At 41.4% G+C, this 17,371-nt stretch overlaps 1 protein-coding gene across 1 annotated transcript in view; it reads right to left on the bottom strand.

The window, feature by feature from the left end:
* Ndufs1 (NADH:ubiquinone oxidoreductase core subunit S1) overlaps positions 1–17,371 on the bottom strand; it is a 33,341-nt gene that overhangs the window by 6,892 nt on the left and 9,078 nt on the right. The window contains exons 6-15 of the mRNA XM_050154355.1: positions 16,327–16,408; positions 16,108–16,238; positions 15,489–15,674; positions 12,746–12,880; positions 11,818–11,932; positions 9,613–9,758; positions 8,561–8,689; positions 6,858–6,987; positions 5,201–5,361; positions 2,796–2,950 (exon numbers count right to left, since the gene is read on the bottom strand). Of these exons, the coding sequence (XP_050010312.1) occupies positions 2,796–2,950; positions 5,201–5,361; positions 6,858–6,987; positions 8,561–8,689; positions 9,613–9,758; positions 11,818–11,932; positions 12,746–12,880; positions 15,489–15,674; positions 16,108–16,238; positions 16,327–16,408 (1,370 nt within the window). The remainder of the gene's footprint in view (positions 1–2,795; positions 2,951–5,200; positions 5,362–6,857; positions 6,988–8,560; positions 8,690–9,612; positions 9,759–11,817; positions 11,933–12,745; positions 12,881–15,488; positions 15,675–16,107; positions 16,239–16,326; positions 16,409–17,371) is intronic.

Here is a 17,371-nt window from a genome sequence, read left to right as displayed (position 1 = left end):
TACCACTGAACTGTACTTTTTTTTTTGAGACAGGGTTTCTCTCTGTGTAGGCCTGACTGTCCTAGAACTCGCTCTAGAGACCAGGTTGGCCTCGAACTTGGAGATCAGCCTCCCTCTGCCTCCTGAGCGCTGGGATCAAAGGCGTGCACCACCATGTTCAGACACTTTCAGAGGTTTAAAATGAGAATGAGAGGGTAGTTCAAGCTGGGCGGTGGCGGCACGCACCTTTAGTCCTAGAACTCAGAAGGCAGAGGCAGGCAGATCTCCAGGTTCAATGTCAGCCTGGTTTCCAGAGTTTATTCCAGGACCATCAGGCTACACAGATAAAAATCCTGTCTTGAAAAACCAACTGAAAGAAACAAACCAAATCCAAAATCCAACAAACCCCTTCCCCCAAATCCAAAAACTTATTAAGACAATACTTTTTAAAATTTTGTATTGATCTTTATTAAGCTCTACATTTTTCTCTGCTCTCCTCCCTGCCTCTCCCCTCACCCCTTTCCCAAAGGCCCCATGCCCTCGATGTACTCAGGAGATCTTTTTCTACTTCCCTTGTAGATTAATTAGGTCCTTGTATGCCTCTCTCAGAGTCCTTAAGGACAATACATTTTTGAGAGGCATTTCAAGACAGGGTTTCCTAGTAGCTATGGAGCCAGTCCTGTGGACCCCAGGCTGGCCTCAAACTCACAGAGATTCACCTGACTCTGCCTCCCCGAGTGCTGGGATTAAAGGCGTGCGCCACCACTGTCCAGCAAGACTCATACTACGCTAGCCCTGTGGTGCTGCAGGCCCAGGATCAGTTAGGAGGCGGGAGGCAGAGAGAATCAACCAGAAGTTCAAGGTCATACTTGGTCAAACTAGGCGACGAGAGAAAAAAGAGAAAAGGTGTGCATATCCCATTGAGTACCCCTAGAAAGCAGTAAAACAATATTTTAGTTCAGTCATTTTGTTTAGTACCAACCAATTATATTAACTAAAGACATAATATTTTTTTTCTTTTGGTTGTTTTAAGACAGAGTTTCTCTGCTTAGCAGTGGCTTATCCCGGAAATCTTTCTGTAGATCAGGCTGGCCTCAAACTCAGGAGATCCACTTGCCCTTAGCCTCCAAAGTGTTGGGGTAAAAGTGTGTGCCACCACTGGCATAAAATGTTATATAATAATTTTTTAAAAAAAGATATTTTTTGTGTGTGTGTATGTTTGCCTGCATATATGTCTGTGCACCACATGTATGCTGATGCCTGCAGAGGCCAGAGAAGTTGTTAGATACCCTGGACCTGGAATTACAGGAAACTGAGGGCTACCATGTGGACACTGAGAATCAAGTGCTCTTAACTGCTGAGCCATCTCTCCAGCTCCTGTATAATTTTTATGGTAATAAAAATAAAATATCTACTATAAATTATGTCCATGTATACAATAAAATAAAAGCCTCCCCTGCAATTTTAAATATCCAGGGATATACAATGCACTACTTACTCTAGGGAACATAATGACATTTACAAGTGGGAGTTTAAAAGAATGCACCAAATACAGAAAGTCAGCGTGCCACGTTAACTGTCTACTTATGTATTCCTTAGCCTCTTGCTAAAGGTGGCTGTAACTTAATTTACATAAGTCAGACATGGTCTACACCTGTAATTCCCAGGACCTGGAGGCAGAACATGAGGCTCATGAGTTCAGGGCCGGCCCGGGCTATCTTCTACAACCAGGGTCTACAGGGAGCACTAACGCACGGACAAGCTCTGTGTAAGCGCTCCACATGACTTACTGCCTGTCCTGTCACACAGAATCCAAGGCATTAGTCAGGCATGGTGGGTGGTACACACCTGTTATCCCAGTACTTGGAAGTGGAGGCAAAAGGATCAGAAGTTCAAGGTCATCCTCTGCTAAGTACTGAGTTAGAATCCAACCTGAGCTATATGAGACCTTGTTTCAAAGACAAAATTATAAGAAATATTTTGCACTATTAAAGTTCTTTTCCCTTACAGACACTAATAATAGTTTATTATTGTTGTTATTATTAAGTAATAATGCTAAATATTCTGACAGTGTCTTATGTTGTCCTCAGTGACCTCAAACTTGCAGTCCTATCTCAGCTTCCTGAAGACAGGACTACTACTCTTGAGTCTAACAGCCTCGTCATGAGTGAACCAACTCTAGCCAGTCCTCTTTCTGAGCATTCAGGTGACCACTGCTCCTCATTTATTAAGTAATTTCAGGCAAGAAATCTCTCTTTAAATTTTTTAAAAATTATTTTGTGTATAGGTATTTTGTCCGTGTGTCTTGCACCACATACATGCCTAGTGACCTCTGACGTCAGAAGAGGGTGTTGGAGCCGCTGGATTGGAGTAACGACAGTTGTGAGCTGCCATGCTGGTGTCTGAAATGGAATCTAGGCTATCTGAGGAGCAGTCGGTGCCGTGACTCCCTATCTCCAGCCCAACAGGTAGCTTTTATTAGCAGTTTCAAGTACAGTAAAACCTATGATGGGCTTTTAAAGATACCTCAAACTCTTCTTGTCTCATCCTCACTAGGCTGGAACCATAGGCATATGTCACCCCTCTACATAACAAACAGATTTTGTTTGTTTTGATTTCTAAAACAAGGTTTACTATAAAATACTTGCAAATAAAAAGTCACATATTCAAATTAATCAGATCCAAAGTCTATACATTTCAATGAACTTCTATACATTTAGAACAGCCATTCAAAACAGAACTTTTGTGTATCAAGTAGCTTTTAATATACACCATGTATGACTCTCTTTTGTTTCTGGTGCCATGGTGCTACTTGCCTTGGTAAATAATGAAACAATCCTTTGGCAAATCCTGTCGTGTGATACAACCTCCATCTGCTCCCAGAAGAAACAGCACTTTGGGAGGGTTCTTCCTAATTGCGTCCACCCCAGGTTTATAGCCAAGGTCCAAAGCAGCTACCTGGCTTGCAATCCTATAAAACAATTGTGGAATTCCAAATACACGCAGCATTTCCAGTATAAGTAATTCAATTTGGGTAATTACACAAGAATCAACACCATATCCCAGCTAAAGCAGGAGGATCATTAGGAAGATATTTAGTCTGAGTTACACAGTGAGTTCAAGGTCAGTCTAGATTGCAGAGTAATATCTTATCTCAAAGGAAGAAAAAAAAAAGCCGGGCGGTGGTGGCTCACGCCTTTAATCCCAGCACTTGGGAGGCAGAGGCAGGTGGATCTTTGTGAGTTCGAGACCACCCTGGTCTACAAGAGCTAGTTCCAGGACAGGCTCCAAAGCTACAGAGAAACCCTGTCTCGAAAAAACAAAAAAAACAAAAAAAANAAAAAAAACAAAAAACAAAAAAAAAAAAAAAGGAAGAAAAAAAAGAAAAAGGGAGAAATTAAAAATATTGATAAAACAATAATTCAAGTAGGGATGGTGCTGGTAATTCCAGTTACAAGGGTCAGAGATATGAAGAACTCTGCAAGTTTTGAGGCAAATCTGGTGGGGGCAACATAGTAAGTTCACGGCTATCCAAAGATACAATAAGAACCTGCCTCAAAAAGAAAAAAGTGGGGGAGGGCAAGCATGGTAGTGCATGCCTTTAATACCAGCACTTAGGAACTAGAGGCTGTTGGATCTCCTACTTCTAGATTAGCACGATCTACACAGCAAGTTCCAGGCCAGACAGAGCTACACAGTGAGACCCTTTCTGAAAAACAAATGAAACACACACACACACACACACACACACACACACACACACCCCACAGGGGTGGGAGGTAGAGGTGTGAAACAGTCATTCTTGGAAACCCATTACTACAGATATATACAAGCTGGAATCTGCCTTTATAGAACTGTTTCCTACAACTATTGTTTGTTTCAGTGAAAATATCTCCGAAGAAAGAGGCTCAAAGCAACAACCCTTCTGGAACTAGCAGAAACATACAAAACAGCTCTGACTAGTCCAGGCAGACTAGTCTTATAACCTAAGGAGGTAATCTAAAGCTCAGTTACCTGTGCTATCGCTGCTTAGTTTGTTTAATTTTGAGCTAAGAATGGAAACCACAGGCTTGCAATTTACACCACTAAACTACACCCCAGTCACTCACAGAATTAAAAGTCGCTAGAAATTTGCAGGGCAGTGATGGCGCACACCTTCAATTCCAATACTTGGGAGGCAGAGGCAGGCGAATCTTGGTGTGTGCGTGTAAAATCTTAGTGTGTGCTATAAGAAAAAGAGTGTTATATATTATTATAGTAAATAACTATTAACATCTTTTGTTTTATTCTGGTATTTTTTTGTCACTGGTTTTTATCTGCCTTGCCTTCTTCTTGGGGGGGAGCAGGGAAGTGGAAAGAACCTGGCAGGAGTTGGGGAGAGCAAAGACTATGATCAAAATGTATTGTATAATATTCTTTTGGGTTTTGGGTTTTTTGTTTTGTTTTTCAAGATATGGTTTCTCTGTGTAACAACCCTAACTGTCCAGGAACTTGCTTTGTAGACCAGGCTGTCACAGAGATCTGCCTCATCACCCTAGTCCTAACTTTAACCCTGAGAGCTGGGATTAAAGGTGCATGCCACCATGCCCAGCTGGAAAAAAAAAAAGTTTTTAAAGAAAAGACTCCATAAAGAATTTCCAATTGTAGGTGAAAATTCTTATATGGTAATAAAAATAAGTTAAATCAGGACACAAAACTTATAGACAAAGTATGATTTCAAATATATAACTAAAAACAATCACACAGGGAAAAAAAGACTAGAAGGAAAGGAACTAAAATAGAAATAGCAAGCATTTTCAAATTGTGAAATAATTTAGTTGTCACACTTTGTCTTTTTCAGCTTTCTTAAAATAAAATAGCATACTGGAGTTTACCAAAAAAAAATCTCCTTAGCTAAATTTTCAGATTATATTTTTTTTTCATTTAATCAAAGTCAGAGGATCCACTGTAATTTTTCTGTTTTTTGAGAGAGTTTCTCTGTGTAGCACTGGCTGTCTTGGAACTCATTTTAGACCAGGCTGGCCTCAAACTCACAGACAACCACCTGCCTCCCAAGTGCTGGCTAACTTGCATTCTTTTTAAAGAAAACATTTTACATCTCATATTTGCAATGGGAATAATTTTTCTAAAGGGTGCCTGTCCAAACAACCATGACAAGTCTGTCAGGAATGAACACACACACATACCTTGAATTTTCTAGTATGTAAAGCAATAGACAAACCTATGTAGAATATTCATAACTTTCCAGTCTCCAGAAACACCGCTTGTCACCCGAACCGTTTGTGCAATGCTGGACACAGCTGCAAGAATTGCTGCTCCATCATTTCTCTGGAGTGCGGAGCTGCCTAAAACCACCATGGGTTTCTTAGCTTCCTTTAAGACCTATTAAAAAAAATAAAACAAACAAACAAAAAAAAAATGAGCCATGACCTTAAAACATTCCAAGTATAAGCTAGACAATCTATAGTTGCATTTACGTGTTCTTCCAAGTTTGGGACTCTAACATGAAGAATCACTAATTTACCTAACAGTATCTGAGTTAATAAAAACATCTTGCCAATGCACTGTGAAAAAGTTCAATATTTTATACAAGTAAGCATTGGGAATGAAAATCCTAGCCAGGTGTCCTTGGCTGGAATGAATATGGGTAAGTTGCTACAACCTGGAGAGCGACCCTACAGATAGTCAAACGGTACTGAAGACCCAGGTGTGGTGAATATCAATGTCAGAGCACAAAAGAAGAACTGAAGCTCAAGTGTCACCGCCTACACTTCCTCTAGTCACTAAGACCCAGACAGAAGAGAAAGCAGGGAAGCAGCAAGGACTGCTTCACCACAGAACAAGGGGTGAGTTTCCAGAGGATAGCAAACCACAGGCTTGGTGGGAAGTTGAAAACTAAGTAAAACTGAAGAACAATACAACAGTATAAAGACATAGAATAGGGCTGGAGAGATGGCTCAGTGGTTAAGAGCATTGCCTGCTCTTCCAAAGGTTCTGAGTTCAATTCCCAGCAACCACATGGTGGCTCACAACCATCTGTAAAGAGGTCTGGCGCCCTCTTCTGGCCTTCAGTCATACAGACAGAATATTGTATACATAATAAATAAATAAATATTAAAAAAAAAAAGACATAGAATAGCTGGCTGGTGGTGGAGCACACCTTTAATCCCAGGAGAGGCAGAGGCAGGTGGATCTCTGTAAGTTCGAAGCCAGCCTGGTCTACAAAAGCAAATTCCAGGAGAGTCAGAGCTGCTGTTAAAGAGAAACCCTGTCTCAAAACAAACAAAATATAGTAACTTAAAGGAACTAGAGAGATGACTCAGAACTCGGAGAGGGATGGGAACTCTGTTTGGCAGCTCACAACCATCTGTGACTCCAGTTCCAGCCCTCTTCTGACCTCTCTGGGCACCAGACTTGCAAGCAGTAGATAAAATGTAGGCAGGCAAGATATTCATACACAGAAAACAAAAATAAATACAACTACAACAAAGACTAACAATACTTGAGAAGCAGGGCTGGAGAGATGGCTCAGCAGTTAAGAGCACTGACTGCTCTTCCAGAGGACCTGGATTCGATGCCCAGTATCCACATGGCAGCTCACCACTGTCTGTATCTCCAGTTTCACAGGCATACATGGAGGCAAAATACCAATGCACAGCCGGTGGGAGACAGAGACAGGCGGATGTCTGTGAGTTCAAGGCCAGCCTGGTCTACAGAGTGAGTTCCAGAACAGGCTCCAAAGCTACACAAAGAAACCCTGTTGCAAAACACCACCACCAACAACAACAACATAAAACCCAAACCAATTCACATAAAAATAAGTAAACAGAAATAATCATCAAAACTCAACAACAGTAGACATGTATAACTTAAAGCACCTGGCTGAATGGATGGCTCCCTGAAGCAATGTCTTGCAGGACTTTCGGAGAGTCTCCTAGATGGTCGTATCTGTAAGTGAGGTCCACTGGACTACCTATGAGGGCCACTTTTAAGTCATTATGAAGCCAACTGAAACAAAAAACATTTTTGGAGTCAAATAAGTTAAGAACAGTCCTTGGTCTCACAATTCTGAGTCACAAAATGTCAAAAGCACCCAAGAACTCACAGAATACTTAATCTTAACAGATATAATTTCATGTGCACCTTTCAAAATAAGAGTGTTGTAAAAATGCATAAACAATTCAGGGAACAGATTTGTTGTATAGGAACCTAAGTACAAGTTCAATGTAGACAAAGACTACTTTAGAAAAACTGACCTGTAGGTTACATTTCACAGTATTTTTATGGCAGAATCATTTATTTCTCAAATAGTCATGAAAATAAGCTGTCATTTATTTACTGTTTGGCGCCATGAGGCTCGGGGAAGCAATGCTCATCTAGCTGTTATCCTGAAGCGCCATGAGGCTCGGGGAAGCAATGCTCATCTAGCTGTTATCCTGAAGTAGAACTCCCTCTCTCACTCTCAACAGCTCCCAGACAAGCCAATCAACTCCGTGTTCGCCCTGTGGACAGCGTCCACAGCACAAGTGAAAAGGACAGGGGGTGGAGAGCAGTCTACACAAGAACTTGCCTGTGCTAGCAGAGGAAGTAAAAGGGGGATGAATGTGTGACTCTAGGCCGCCGGACAAGAAGGAGGAAACTGCTCTAAGAGATGGGGCACGGCACACAGCTGGGCTGACAGGTAGAGGAAAAGCCAGAAGACAAAAGAAAACAGGGGTGGGGCTGGCACTCGCCACTCATTCCATTCCCGGGATCATTGGGCAGGAGGAGGAAACTAACTCCTGAAAGCCGTCCTGATTTTCACAGGCACACTACACCAAAGCATGTTCATGTCCATACACACATACACACAAAATAAAATTCAAACAAACAGGCCTGTAATTCATGGAGGCAGAGGTGGAAGCTAAAGGATCAGGAGTTCAAGTTCAACCTTAATTTCACTGAAAGTTCAAGGCTAGTCTTGTTTTTAATAAAATAAAGTAGCCAGGCAGTGGTGGCGCACACCTTTAATCCCAGCACTCAGGAGGCAGAGGCAGGCAGATCTCTGAGTTTGAGTCCAATCTGGTCTACAGAGTGAGTTCCAGAACAGCCAGGGCTACACAGAAAAACCCTGTCTTGAAAAACAAAAATAAATTAAAAAAATTTTAAAAAAATTTTTTAAATACAGGGCCAGGTGTGGTAGCACCTGCCTATGATCCCAGCAGTTGAGGTGAAGGCAGGAAGATTAGGAGTTCAAGGTTCAATCTGATTTACAGTAAGCTTGAGGCTAGCCTGGGCTCCATGAGACCTTGTCTCTATAACAAGAAAGCCAGATGGGTTGGTACAAGTCTTTAATCCCAGCACTCAAGAGACAGAGGCAGACTGAGCTCTGTGAGTTCCAGGCCAGACCAACTCAAAAGAAAAGAAAACACTAACAAAATAAAGTGAAAGACAAGGAGGGAGGGTAGAGTGAATGTGTCAGGCATCTTCCTCTAGAACCACACAGTTAACACTTGGCTGCAATCACCTAAAATGTATTTATATATGCAAAAACAATCACATATTTTCAAAATTCTTATTACACGAGGATTAAGTTACTTACCTCTTTCTAATTCTAGCATTAAATAGCGGTGCCTCAAAACGTGGATTTGTGCCAATTAGAAGAACAACATCTGCCTCTTCCACACCAGCAATCGTAGTATTGAGAAGGTAATTGGAACGTAAATCTGTGCTAAAAGTGTAATACAGGGCTCAAGCTTACGAAGATAAGAAACTCTGAAAGAGAACTTAATACATGCTAGAATGCATACATAAAGTTAACATATGCTAGGAATCCATCGCCTACTATCGTAAATCCCAGGACACTCTCCTGACTTTTGTTTAGGAAACAGGGTTTCCCTTTACAGCCCAAGCCGGCCTGGAACTTGAGGAGTCCTTCTCTCAACCTTCCAAGCACGTCAGCCACCATGCCAGGCAGGTGTGTCTAGATGAAATCAAACCTACAATATTTATTAGTAACTATATTATACAATTCTGGCGTTTGGCTTAATGTATTGAAGTCTTTTATTACCATGTATTAACTACACTGAATGGGTCTAGAATCCTGCTTTCATACATGTCTGAGCACATTCAGCACTCAGTACCCCCACTCCTGCCATCTTCCTCTTCTCAAACAGCCCTTTCTACTTTATGTGTCAGAGTGCATGGGGAGTTGGAGAACTGCAGTGTGTCAGAACTGAACACTGATGTCACAGACGCGGCTGCTCCATGTAACTAAACGATGGCTGAATACAGAAGCACTCATCCTTAATCCAAGCACTTGGGAGGTGAAGAACACAAAGTTCCTCTGTTCAAGATCAGCCTGGGGGGCTGGAGAGATGGCTCAGTGGTTAAGAGCACTGCCTGCTCTTCCAAAGGTCCTGAGTTCAATTCCCAGCAACCGCATAGAGGCTCACAACTATCTGTAGTGAGATCTGGTGCCCTCTTCTGGCCTGCAGGCATACATGCAGACAGAATACTGTGTACATAATAAGTAAATAAATCTTTTAAATAAATAAATAATAGATAGATAGATAGATAGATAGATAGATAGATAGATAGATAGATAAATCTATCTGAAAGCAGCAGCCTGGAGCACAGCTTATAGTTTCTCACCCAGCTCCTTCGGTGGGGAAGATCTCTTCAGTGCATAAGTTGTCAGAGTCTACTTTATTAAGCAAATCTTTCAGAGCTACTAAGGCTTCAGCATCCACCAAGCCACCTGCAATTGCTGCCACATCCTTGCCTTGGACGTTCTGCAACTAGAAATAGAAAAACAGGGCATTACTAGTAAACCTACAGTCAGCAAAGACCATAATTGTTCAGAAAATAAAATAAGTCATTTTCAAGTATCAGAAGAGAACTACGCATTGGGACACATCAGTCCTCTTTCCTGGCTAGGGGTAGCTACCACCCATCAGAGGAGCTTCTCTTCACAGCAACTGGACAGAATGCAGAGATCAACAGATCAAGGCGACCCCAGACACAACATCTCCATCTTGGCTCCTGCATCTAGAGCTCAGAGAACACCGTAGAAAAGACAGATTCTTTTTGTTTGTTTTTTAAGACAGGGTTTCCTCTGTGTAGCCCTGGCTGTCCTGGAACTGGCTGCAGACCAAGCTGGCCTTGAACTCAGAAGTTGACCTGCCTTTGCCTTCCCAAGTGCTGGGAAGGTGTTCGCCACCACTCCCAGTTTAAGATTAAAATATATTGTATGAAAATTATTTTCAACAAAAAAAAAAGAAAATGTCTATCAACTAGGAGTGGGAGGGGAATGAGAAGGACTTGAAGAAGAGTAACAGGGAGGGCCTGGAGGAGAACACAGGAAAGCAATGCAATTCTATTTCAATTAAAAACATTTAAGAAATAAAAAAGGGGAGGAAATATAAAACATAATTTAAAAGAACAATGTTGTCAAAACTATTAGCACATTACAGAGTTTTAACCCTTTCTTTTGCTGCTGGATCAAATTAATTAGCATATGACTGTTGATATAACTTATGAGTTCTCAATTTAATATATTTAGGGTTTGAGTGCAATGAATCACTTAATTATATCTATTTCTGATAAACATATTCCTAACAGTTGTCACTGAAGCAGATTATAAGCTTTATAGCTTTTTTTTTTACATAATATTAAAGCCAAACTATACATATTCTAAATTTTTCCTATATTTTAAGAATTACACATTTTCAGCCAGGCGATAGTGGTACACGTCTTTATTCTCAGCACTCAGGAGACAGAAGCAGAGTGATTTCTGTGAGTTTGAGGCTAGCCTGGTCTACAGAGCAAGTTTCAGGACAGCTAGGACTATTAAACAGAAAAGCCCTGTCTTGAAAAACAAAAACAAAACAAAACAAAACAAAAAAACATTTTCTTTGCCAAATGCATCAGTAAAACATACTGATCAATCTGCAAAGCGAAAAACCAGCAATCCGCATATGACTAAAAAGTGTCCCGCCGCTCACTTAGTCTAAAAATGAGAGCAGCCATGGTGTGTGGGACCAGGGCAAGTAACCCTAGCTTGGCAGAATGCTGTGTGCTACCTTGGGAACAAAGGAACTTCAACAGAGCTCTGGAGAATGAAAATCGTGGCGCTACAGTTACCTTAGCCAAACGCAACCTCTTCTAAAGTATCTGCCATTCCCTCTAGGCTTTTGCTTTGTCTACATTGCCTTTCATCCGGTCTTTCTTTCCTCTTTTATCGCTGGAAACTAAGCCCAGGCTTTGCCCATGCTAAGCACACTAGTACAAGTGAGTTACACCCAAGCTCACATTCAACCTTGGGCTTTGTTTCAGGGTCACTTCCTTTAGGAAGGCATCTTGATACCGTAGTTTTGGTTAGGCACCCTGCACCTCTTCTGTGTTTTCTCATTAGTGTCCTAGTAGATCAACAATTATGCCTCTTTCTCTAGCATAACAAGGAAGAAGGTAGAGATCATGTGTGGTTAGTCTATTATATTAGTATAATATCTGAGAAACAGCTCTCAAAATTATCAAATCTTGGCAAAAAAAAAAAAAAAGAGAGAGAGAGAGAGAGAGAGAGAGAGAGAGAGAGAGAGAGAGGGAGAGAGAAAAGAATGGGTGTGATGGTGCGTGTCTTTAATCTTAGCATTTAGAAGGCAGAGGCAAGCAAGCAGATCCTGCATGTTTAAGACCAGCCTGGTCAGCTGGAGCTACACAATGAAAGCCCTGTCTAAAAAAATAAAGGAAGAAATAATAAAGGAAGAAAGAGGATGAAAGAGAAAGATATGCCCTTTCTCATGACAAAATTGTTTCTTAGAAACTACACACTATTTATCCTATATTCCAATTTTTTACCATTCCAGCTACACGAGAGAGTGCATCTTCCCAGCAGGTGTAAGTTAAAAGCCCCTTTTCATTTCTGATCATTGGCTCAGTAAGTCTTTGACGTTTTAGTCCATCATAGGCAAATCTAGACAAAAGGAATCACACAATATGCAGAATTTTGATAAAGAGCAACTACAATTTCCATGTTTAAAAAATAAAAAGAAATCTTAATTAAATAGACGATTACCTAAAATGTTAAACAGAATAATAAATACCTCAGGCAGGCACGGTGGCAAGAGATAGATCTACCTTAGCTGGGCACAGTGGCACACACCTTTAATCCCAGTACGGGAAGCAGAGACAGAGACAGATGGATCTGTGAGTTCGAGGCCAGCCTGGTCTCCAGAGAGAGCTCCAGGACAGCCAGGCTACACTGAGAGAAAGAAAAGCTCTCCCTTTGCTCTGTTATTCCCCGAGCACTGGAAATGGAAAACAGGGTCTGTGTTCTATGGCTAAGCTATATCTCCAGCCCTCTGTACTTTTATTTTGAAACAAGGTCTATGTCTCCCAGGCTGTGAATTCCAGGTCCTCCTGTTTCAGTCTCCAAGTAGCTTCGACTACAAACTTGTGCCACTATGCCCGTCATTTATAACTATTAATGTTGCCCTTTTTCCCATTCTCTTTATAAAAATTCAGACTTTTCAATAGACTGTATCATTTTGCAACATAAAAATTTCCATGAAACACGACAATAAGGACTGGAGAGATGACTATGTGGTTAGGAGCTCTTATCCTCACAGAGGAACTGAACTCAGCTCCCAGCACCCACATGATGGCTCACACTGTCCATAACACTGTAATAATCATAGATCCATAGGAGCAAAACACTCACATATAAACTAAATCTAAAGGGAAACTGTAAATTTTTATAGCAACTGTAAAAACAGACAGACAGTACCTGGTTTTATCAGAGATCCATTCTTCATTAATATCTTCATGCATTCGTGGCAAAATCCTCATCACCTCTCCAGTCCTTGTACTAACCACAATGTTACTCCCCACGGCATCCATGACGTCAATGGACTCTGTCTTTCTGAGAAAATAAACACACATTTAGTACGCTGATTCTAAGAGCACCAAGAGCTTCTGTTACTTAGTCACATCCCAAATAGTTTTGCTTTGGTTGTTTCTTATTTTGGCAGTTTGAGACAGTCCCATGCACGCAGGCAGTCCTCACATGCTCTAGAGGACAAGTGACTCTGAACTGAGGGTGCTAGGGCTACAGACATACACTTCCAGACCCACCTCCCTTTCCATATCTAAAGATGGTGGGACTTAGAAAGATAACGACAGACATAAGCACCTCCAGATTTGAAACACACTGACGGCCAGCTGCACGGGAGCACAGCTAATCCATCCTGGGTGCTGGCCGTCAAAGACAGCTACAAACCAACCATTCCCGAAAGCAGAAAGGAGTTCAACAAAAATAAACAAGGAAATAAAATAAAAATCCCACGAAATAAGTCGTTTTTTGTTTTTTAATTTTATCACTTACACACCAAAATGTAAGCTACTTTAGATGTATAAAATCTACTATGTGGGACTGGAGAGGTGCTGTAGTGGTTAAGAACACTTGTTGATTTTGCAGAACCTGAGTTTGGTTCCCAGCACCCAGATGGTGGCTCACCACAATCCGACTCCAATTTCAAAGGATTTAATGCTCTCTTCTGGCTTCTTCAGGCACCTGCATACATACAGTATTCATACATAACTCAGACCCACATACACACACATAAAATAAAAAATAAGTCTAAACACAACTTTTGTGGAACTGGAAATGTGGTTTAGTAAATACAGTACTAGCTAGGCAAGCACAAAGATAGGAATTCAGATTCCTAGCAGCCACAGAAAAGCCAGGAGGGCTTGTCAGCATAGAGAGCACTCTGGAGGATGGAGAGCTAGGTGGGTGGACCAGGAAAACTGGCTAGTCAAAGTAGGGACAGCAACTGATAGGCAGCTGCAGGCGAAGCAAGAAATGCTGCCTCAGTAAATGGAGTGAAGGGAGTCAGGAAGCCACCTGTCAACATCTGGTCTCCACACGTGTGCACAGGCACAAGTACACCTGACTAGCTAAAAATTTCAAACAGCTAGGTATGAATGGCACACAATGTAATCCCAGCACTTGGAATGCAGAGGCAGGGAGATTTCTGTGAATTCAAGGTCACGCTGGTCTACAATAACCAATTCCAGGACAGCCAAGGCTACACAGAAAGACCCTGTCTCAAACAAAAACAAATAAATCTTTAATGGTCCGGCTTGATGCTGGTCCTGTCTCCCTTCTCATTAAAGGCTAGTACCATGCATGGTACGCATGCTCATAAGATTTTTAATCTTAGAAAGAAAGAAGCTATAAATAATTTTGTAGAGGTTTATCCTACCTTTCAATTTAACTAGCTACTTTCCAACAAACCATTCCTCTGGAGCTGGGCCAGACCCACTCAGTGGGTATAGGCTGCACATGCATAAAGACCTGAGATGCAATGTCTCAAACTCACACAACGAGGCCACCTCACATCCACATCAGACACACACACACACACACACACCCCACATATAAACATGGAAACATGTACACACATACAAATCTTTTTTGGTGTCTTTTTGTTGTTTTGTTTTTCCAGACAGAGTTTCTCTGTGTAATAGCCCTGGCTGTCTTGGAACTCACTCTGTAGACCAGGCTGACCTCAAATTTACAAAGATCCGTCTGCCTTTGCCTCTTGAGTGCTGGGACTAAAGTGTGTACCACCGCCTCCTGGTAACACAGATTTTTTTTTTTTTTTACTTAATGCAAACAAAAGTGTAGACCAAAATCAATTAAAATTTGGGAAGAAAACGACACAGAACATTTTATAAAAGGTAGTGAACTACAATTTAAAAACAAGGCCAGGAAGGTAGCTCAGAGAGTAAAGGCGCTTGCTAAGCAAGCCTGAATACCTGAGTTGATCCCTAGAACCCACAAAGGAGCCAGATGAAGTGGCAAACATCCCTATCTCTAATCCAGCACTCCTACAGTGAGTTTGTGTCTCTAATCCAGCACTCTAGAGTGAGTTTGTGTCTCTAATCCAGCACTCTACAGTGAGTTTGTGTCTCTAATCCAGCACTCTACAGTGAGTTTGTAGGCTGGCAGGCCTGGCATATGCAGCACAATGGAAGAAATAAGAAACCTTCCTTCACAAGGTAAAAACTAACTTCCAAAAGTTGTCCTTCTCATGTTCACAACGGCACACACCCACCCATCTGTGCAAGAGCACAAGCACACACACTAAATAAAAATTAAAAACAAATAATCAGGGCTAGGAGTATGGTTCAGTCTGCAAAGGCACTGCCTCGTAAGTACAATGAAATGACCCGAGTCTCCTCTCAAAGCGTATGTGAAAACGCTGGTACGCTGGTGCATGCTTGGAATCCTGGTGCCAGAGAGGCAGGGGGAGAAGGTCTCTCGCCAGCCAGTCTAGGCCAACAAGAGACCCTGCCTCAAAGAAAGTGGACAGTGTTTCTGAAGATCACACCAAACGTCGTCCTCTGGCCTCCAAACACACCTGCACACATGTTCATGGGCACCTGCACCACATTTGCCCCAGCCCACACACAAAATAAAATCTTGTAAAAAACAAATTTGTTGAAAACGCAAAGATAAATACCTTGTTTCCCAAGGCCGGGCAGTAAAGGCATAAGGCTTAGAGGTCAGGGCACCTACAGGGCAGATATCAATGATATTCCCAGACAATTCAGACATGAACATTTTCTCGATGTATGTGCCAACTTGCATGTCATTTCCTCTGCCTGTTGTGCCCAAATCATCTACTCCTGCAATCTCACTTGCAAACCTAAAAAATAGAATTTATCAAATGGTTGAGTCCAGAAAACAGCATTTCCTTTCTGTCTCATAATCACAAAGGCAACGACTTTCAAAACATTAAAAAGGCATTAGTGTATTTCCAATGATAAGCATAGTCAGCAAATAAAAATTAAAAAATTAATGTTTTTCTGTAACTAAAGGGGAACACACAAACGGAAAACTGTACGCATCGTTTGGACACAGTTTGTTATGTTATCACAGAATACCAGATGTAAAGGTTTAAACTGAACTGAATTTGGCATTGTTTGAAAGCAAATTAGCATAGTCCTTTTACTAGAATATCTGAAAAAAATATCAAAACTAAACAAAATCTAACTTTTTCCCCACTAAATAATGGCTATAGTTTCAAGTGTTGTTATTCAATGAAACTATATGGCAATATTCCTGAAGAGAAACATTACCTGATGCATCGGGTACACTGTATACATCGGGTCATAATGGTCTTTACCAGGGGCCCAAGGTTCTTGTCCTCCACAGCACGTTTCCCCTCTAGAAACCGGCTCCTATCGCTCCCAAACATCATGGACTGGTCCTTAAGTACAGTAGGAAACAGTCAATCTAATGTTATAATGAAGTTAAAATGAGTCCATCAAAAAGATTTACAGAATTATTCTAGATACCTGCAGATCACATTCACCTCCCTGGTCACAAATAGGACAGTCCAATGGGTGATTTGCTAATAAGAACTCCATCACACCTTCTCTGTATGAAAAATCAGATATATAGAGTGACAAAAGCAGCGACCCCTAAAAAATGGTGATCTATAGGCTAGCTCAATAACCTTCAGTATTAAATACAGTTTGAACACACTCTTAAGAGTGTCAACTAAAACCCCGATTCCAGGAAACTGACTTCCAGGGCTATGTTTGTTCACTTATTCATTTTGAGGCAGGGTCTCAAGAACCTCAGCTGACCTTCAACTCACAATATGGTCAAGGACACCCCTGCACTCGGATTTTCCTACCTACACCTTCCAAAAGATAGAAACAGAGGCATATGCCGCCATTAGCAACATTCTTTATTTTTTCAAAGACGCAAAGACGGGGTCTTGCTATGTAGTCCATGTAGCTTCAACCTACCAACTGAGGAAATTACAGGCATGTGCTACCATGCTCATCTTTTAAAATGATGACTTTTGGGCTGGAGAGATGGTACAGTGGTTAAGAGCACTGGCTGCCCTCCCAAAGGATCTGGGTCCAATTCCCAGCATCTATATGAGAGCTCAAAACTGCCTTTAACTCCAGTTCCAGGGGATCTGACACCCTCTCAAAGACATGCATGAAGGCAAGATACCAATGCACAGAAAATAAAAATAAATAAATCCTTTTTTAAAATTATGCTATTTTAACAATACAGAATCCCCAAACCTTGCTAGGGGTAGGATGTAGACTGACTATGCATGAAGCCTCGGTTCAGTCTCCACTACCGCACTCCTCAGATATGGTGGCATTGTGCCTGGAATCCTAGTACTAAGGAAGGGAGACCAGACTCTCAAGGTCATCATCAGCTCCACGTGTGAGACCAGCCTGGGCCACATGAGATCATCTCCAAAATAAAGATTTTAAAAATTGCTGAAAGATATTCTCAGAAAGTATCTACATTAATTTACAATGAAGATAATGTATTAGTTTTATCCAAGCTTCACAAACACACACTGAGCCCCAG

This window comes from Alexandromys fortis, unplaced genomic scaffold, assembly GCF_014885135.2.
Source record: "Alexandromys fortis isolate MF-2015 unplaced genomic scaffold, M_Fortis_MF-2015_v1.1 scaffold_40, whole genome shotgun sequence".
Classification (NCBI taxonomy): Eukaryota; Metazoa; Chordata; class Mammalia; order Rodentia; family Cricetidae; genus Alexandromys; species Alexandromys fortis.
The sequence above is the reverse complement of the archived record's forward strand: the minus strand, read 5'-3'. Positions and strand labels throughout refer to the sequence as shown.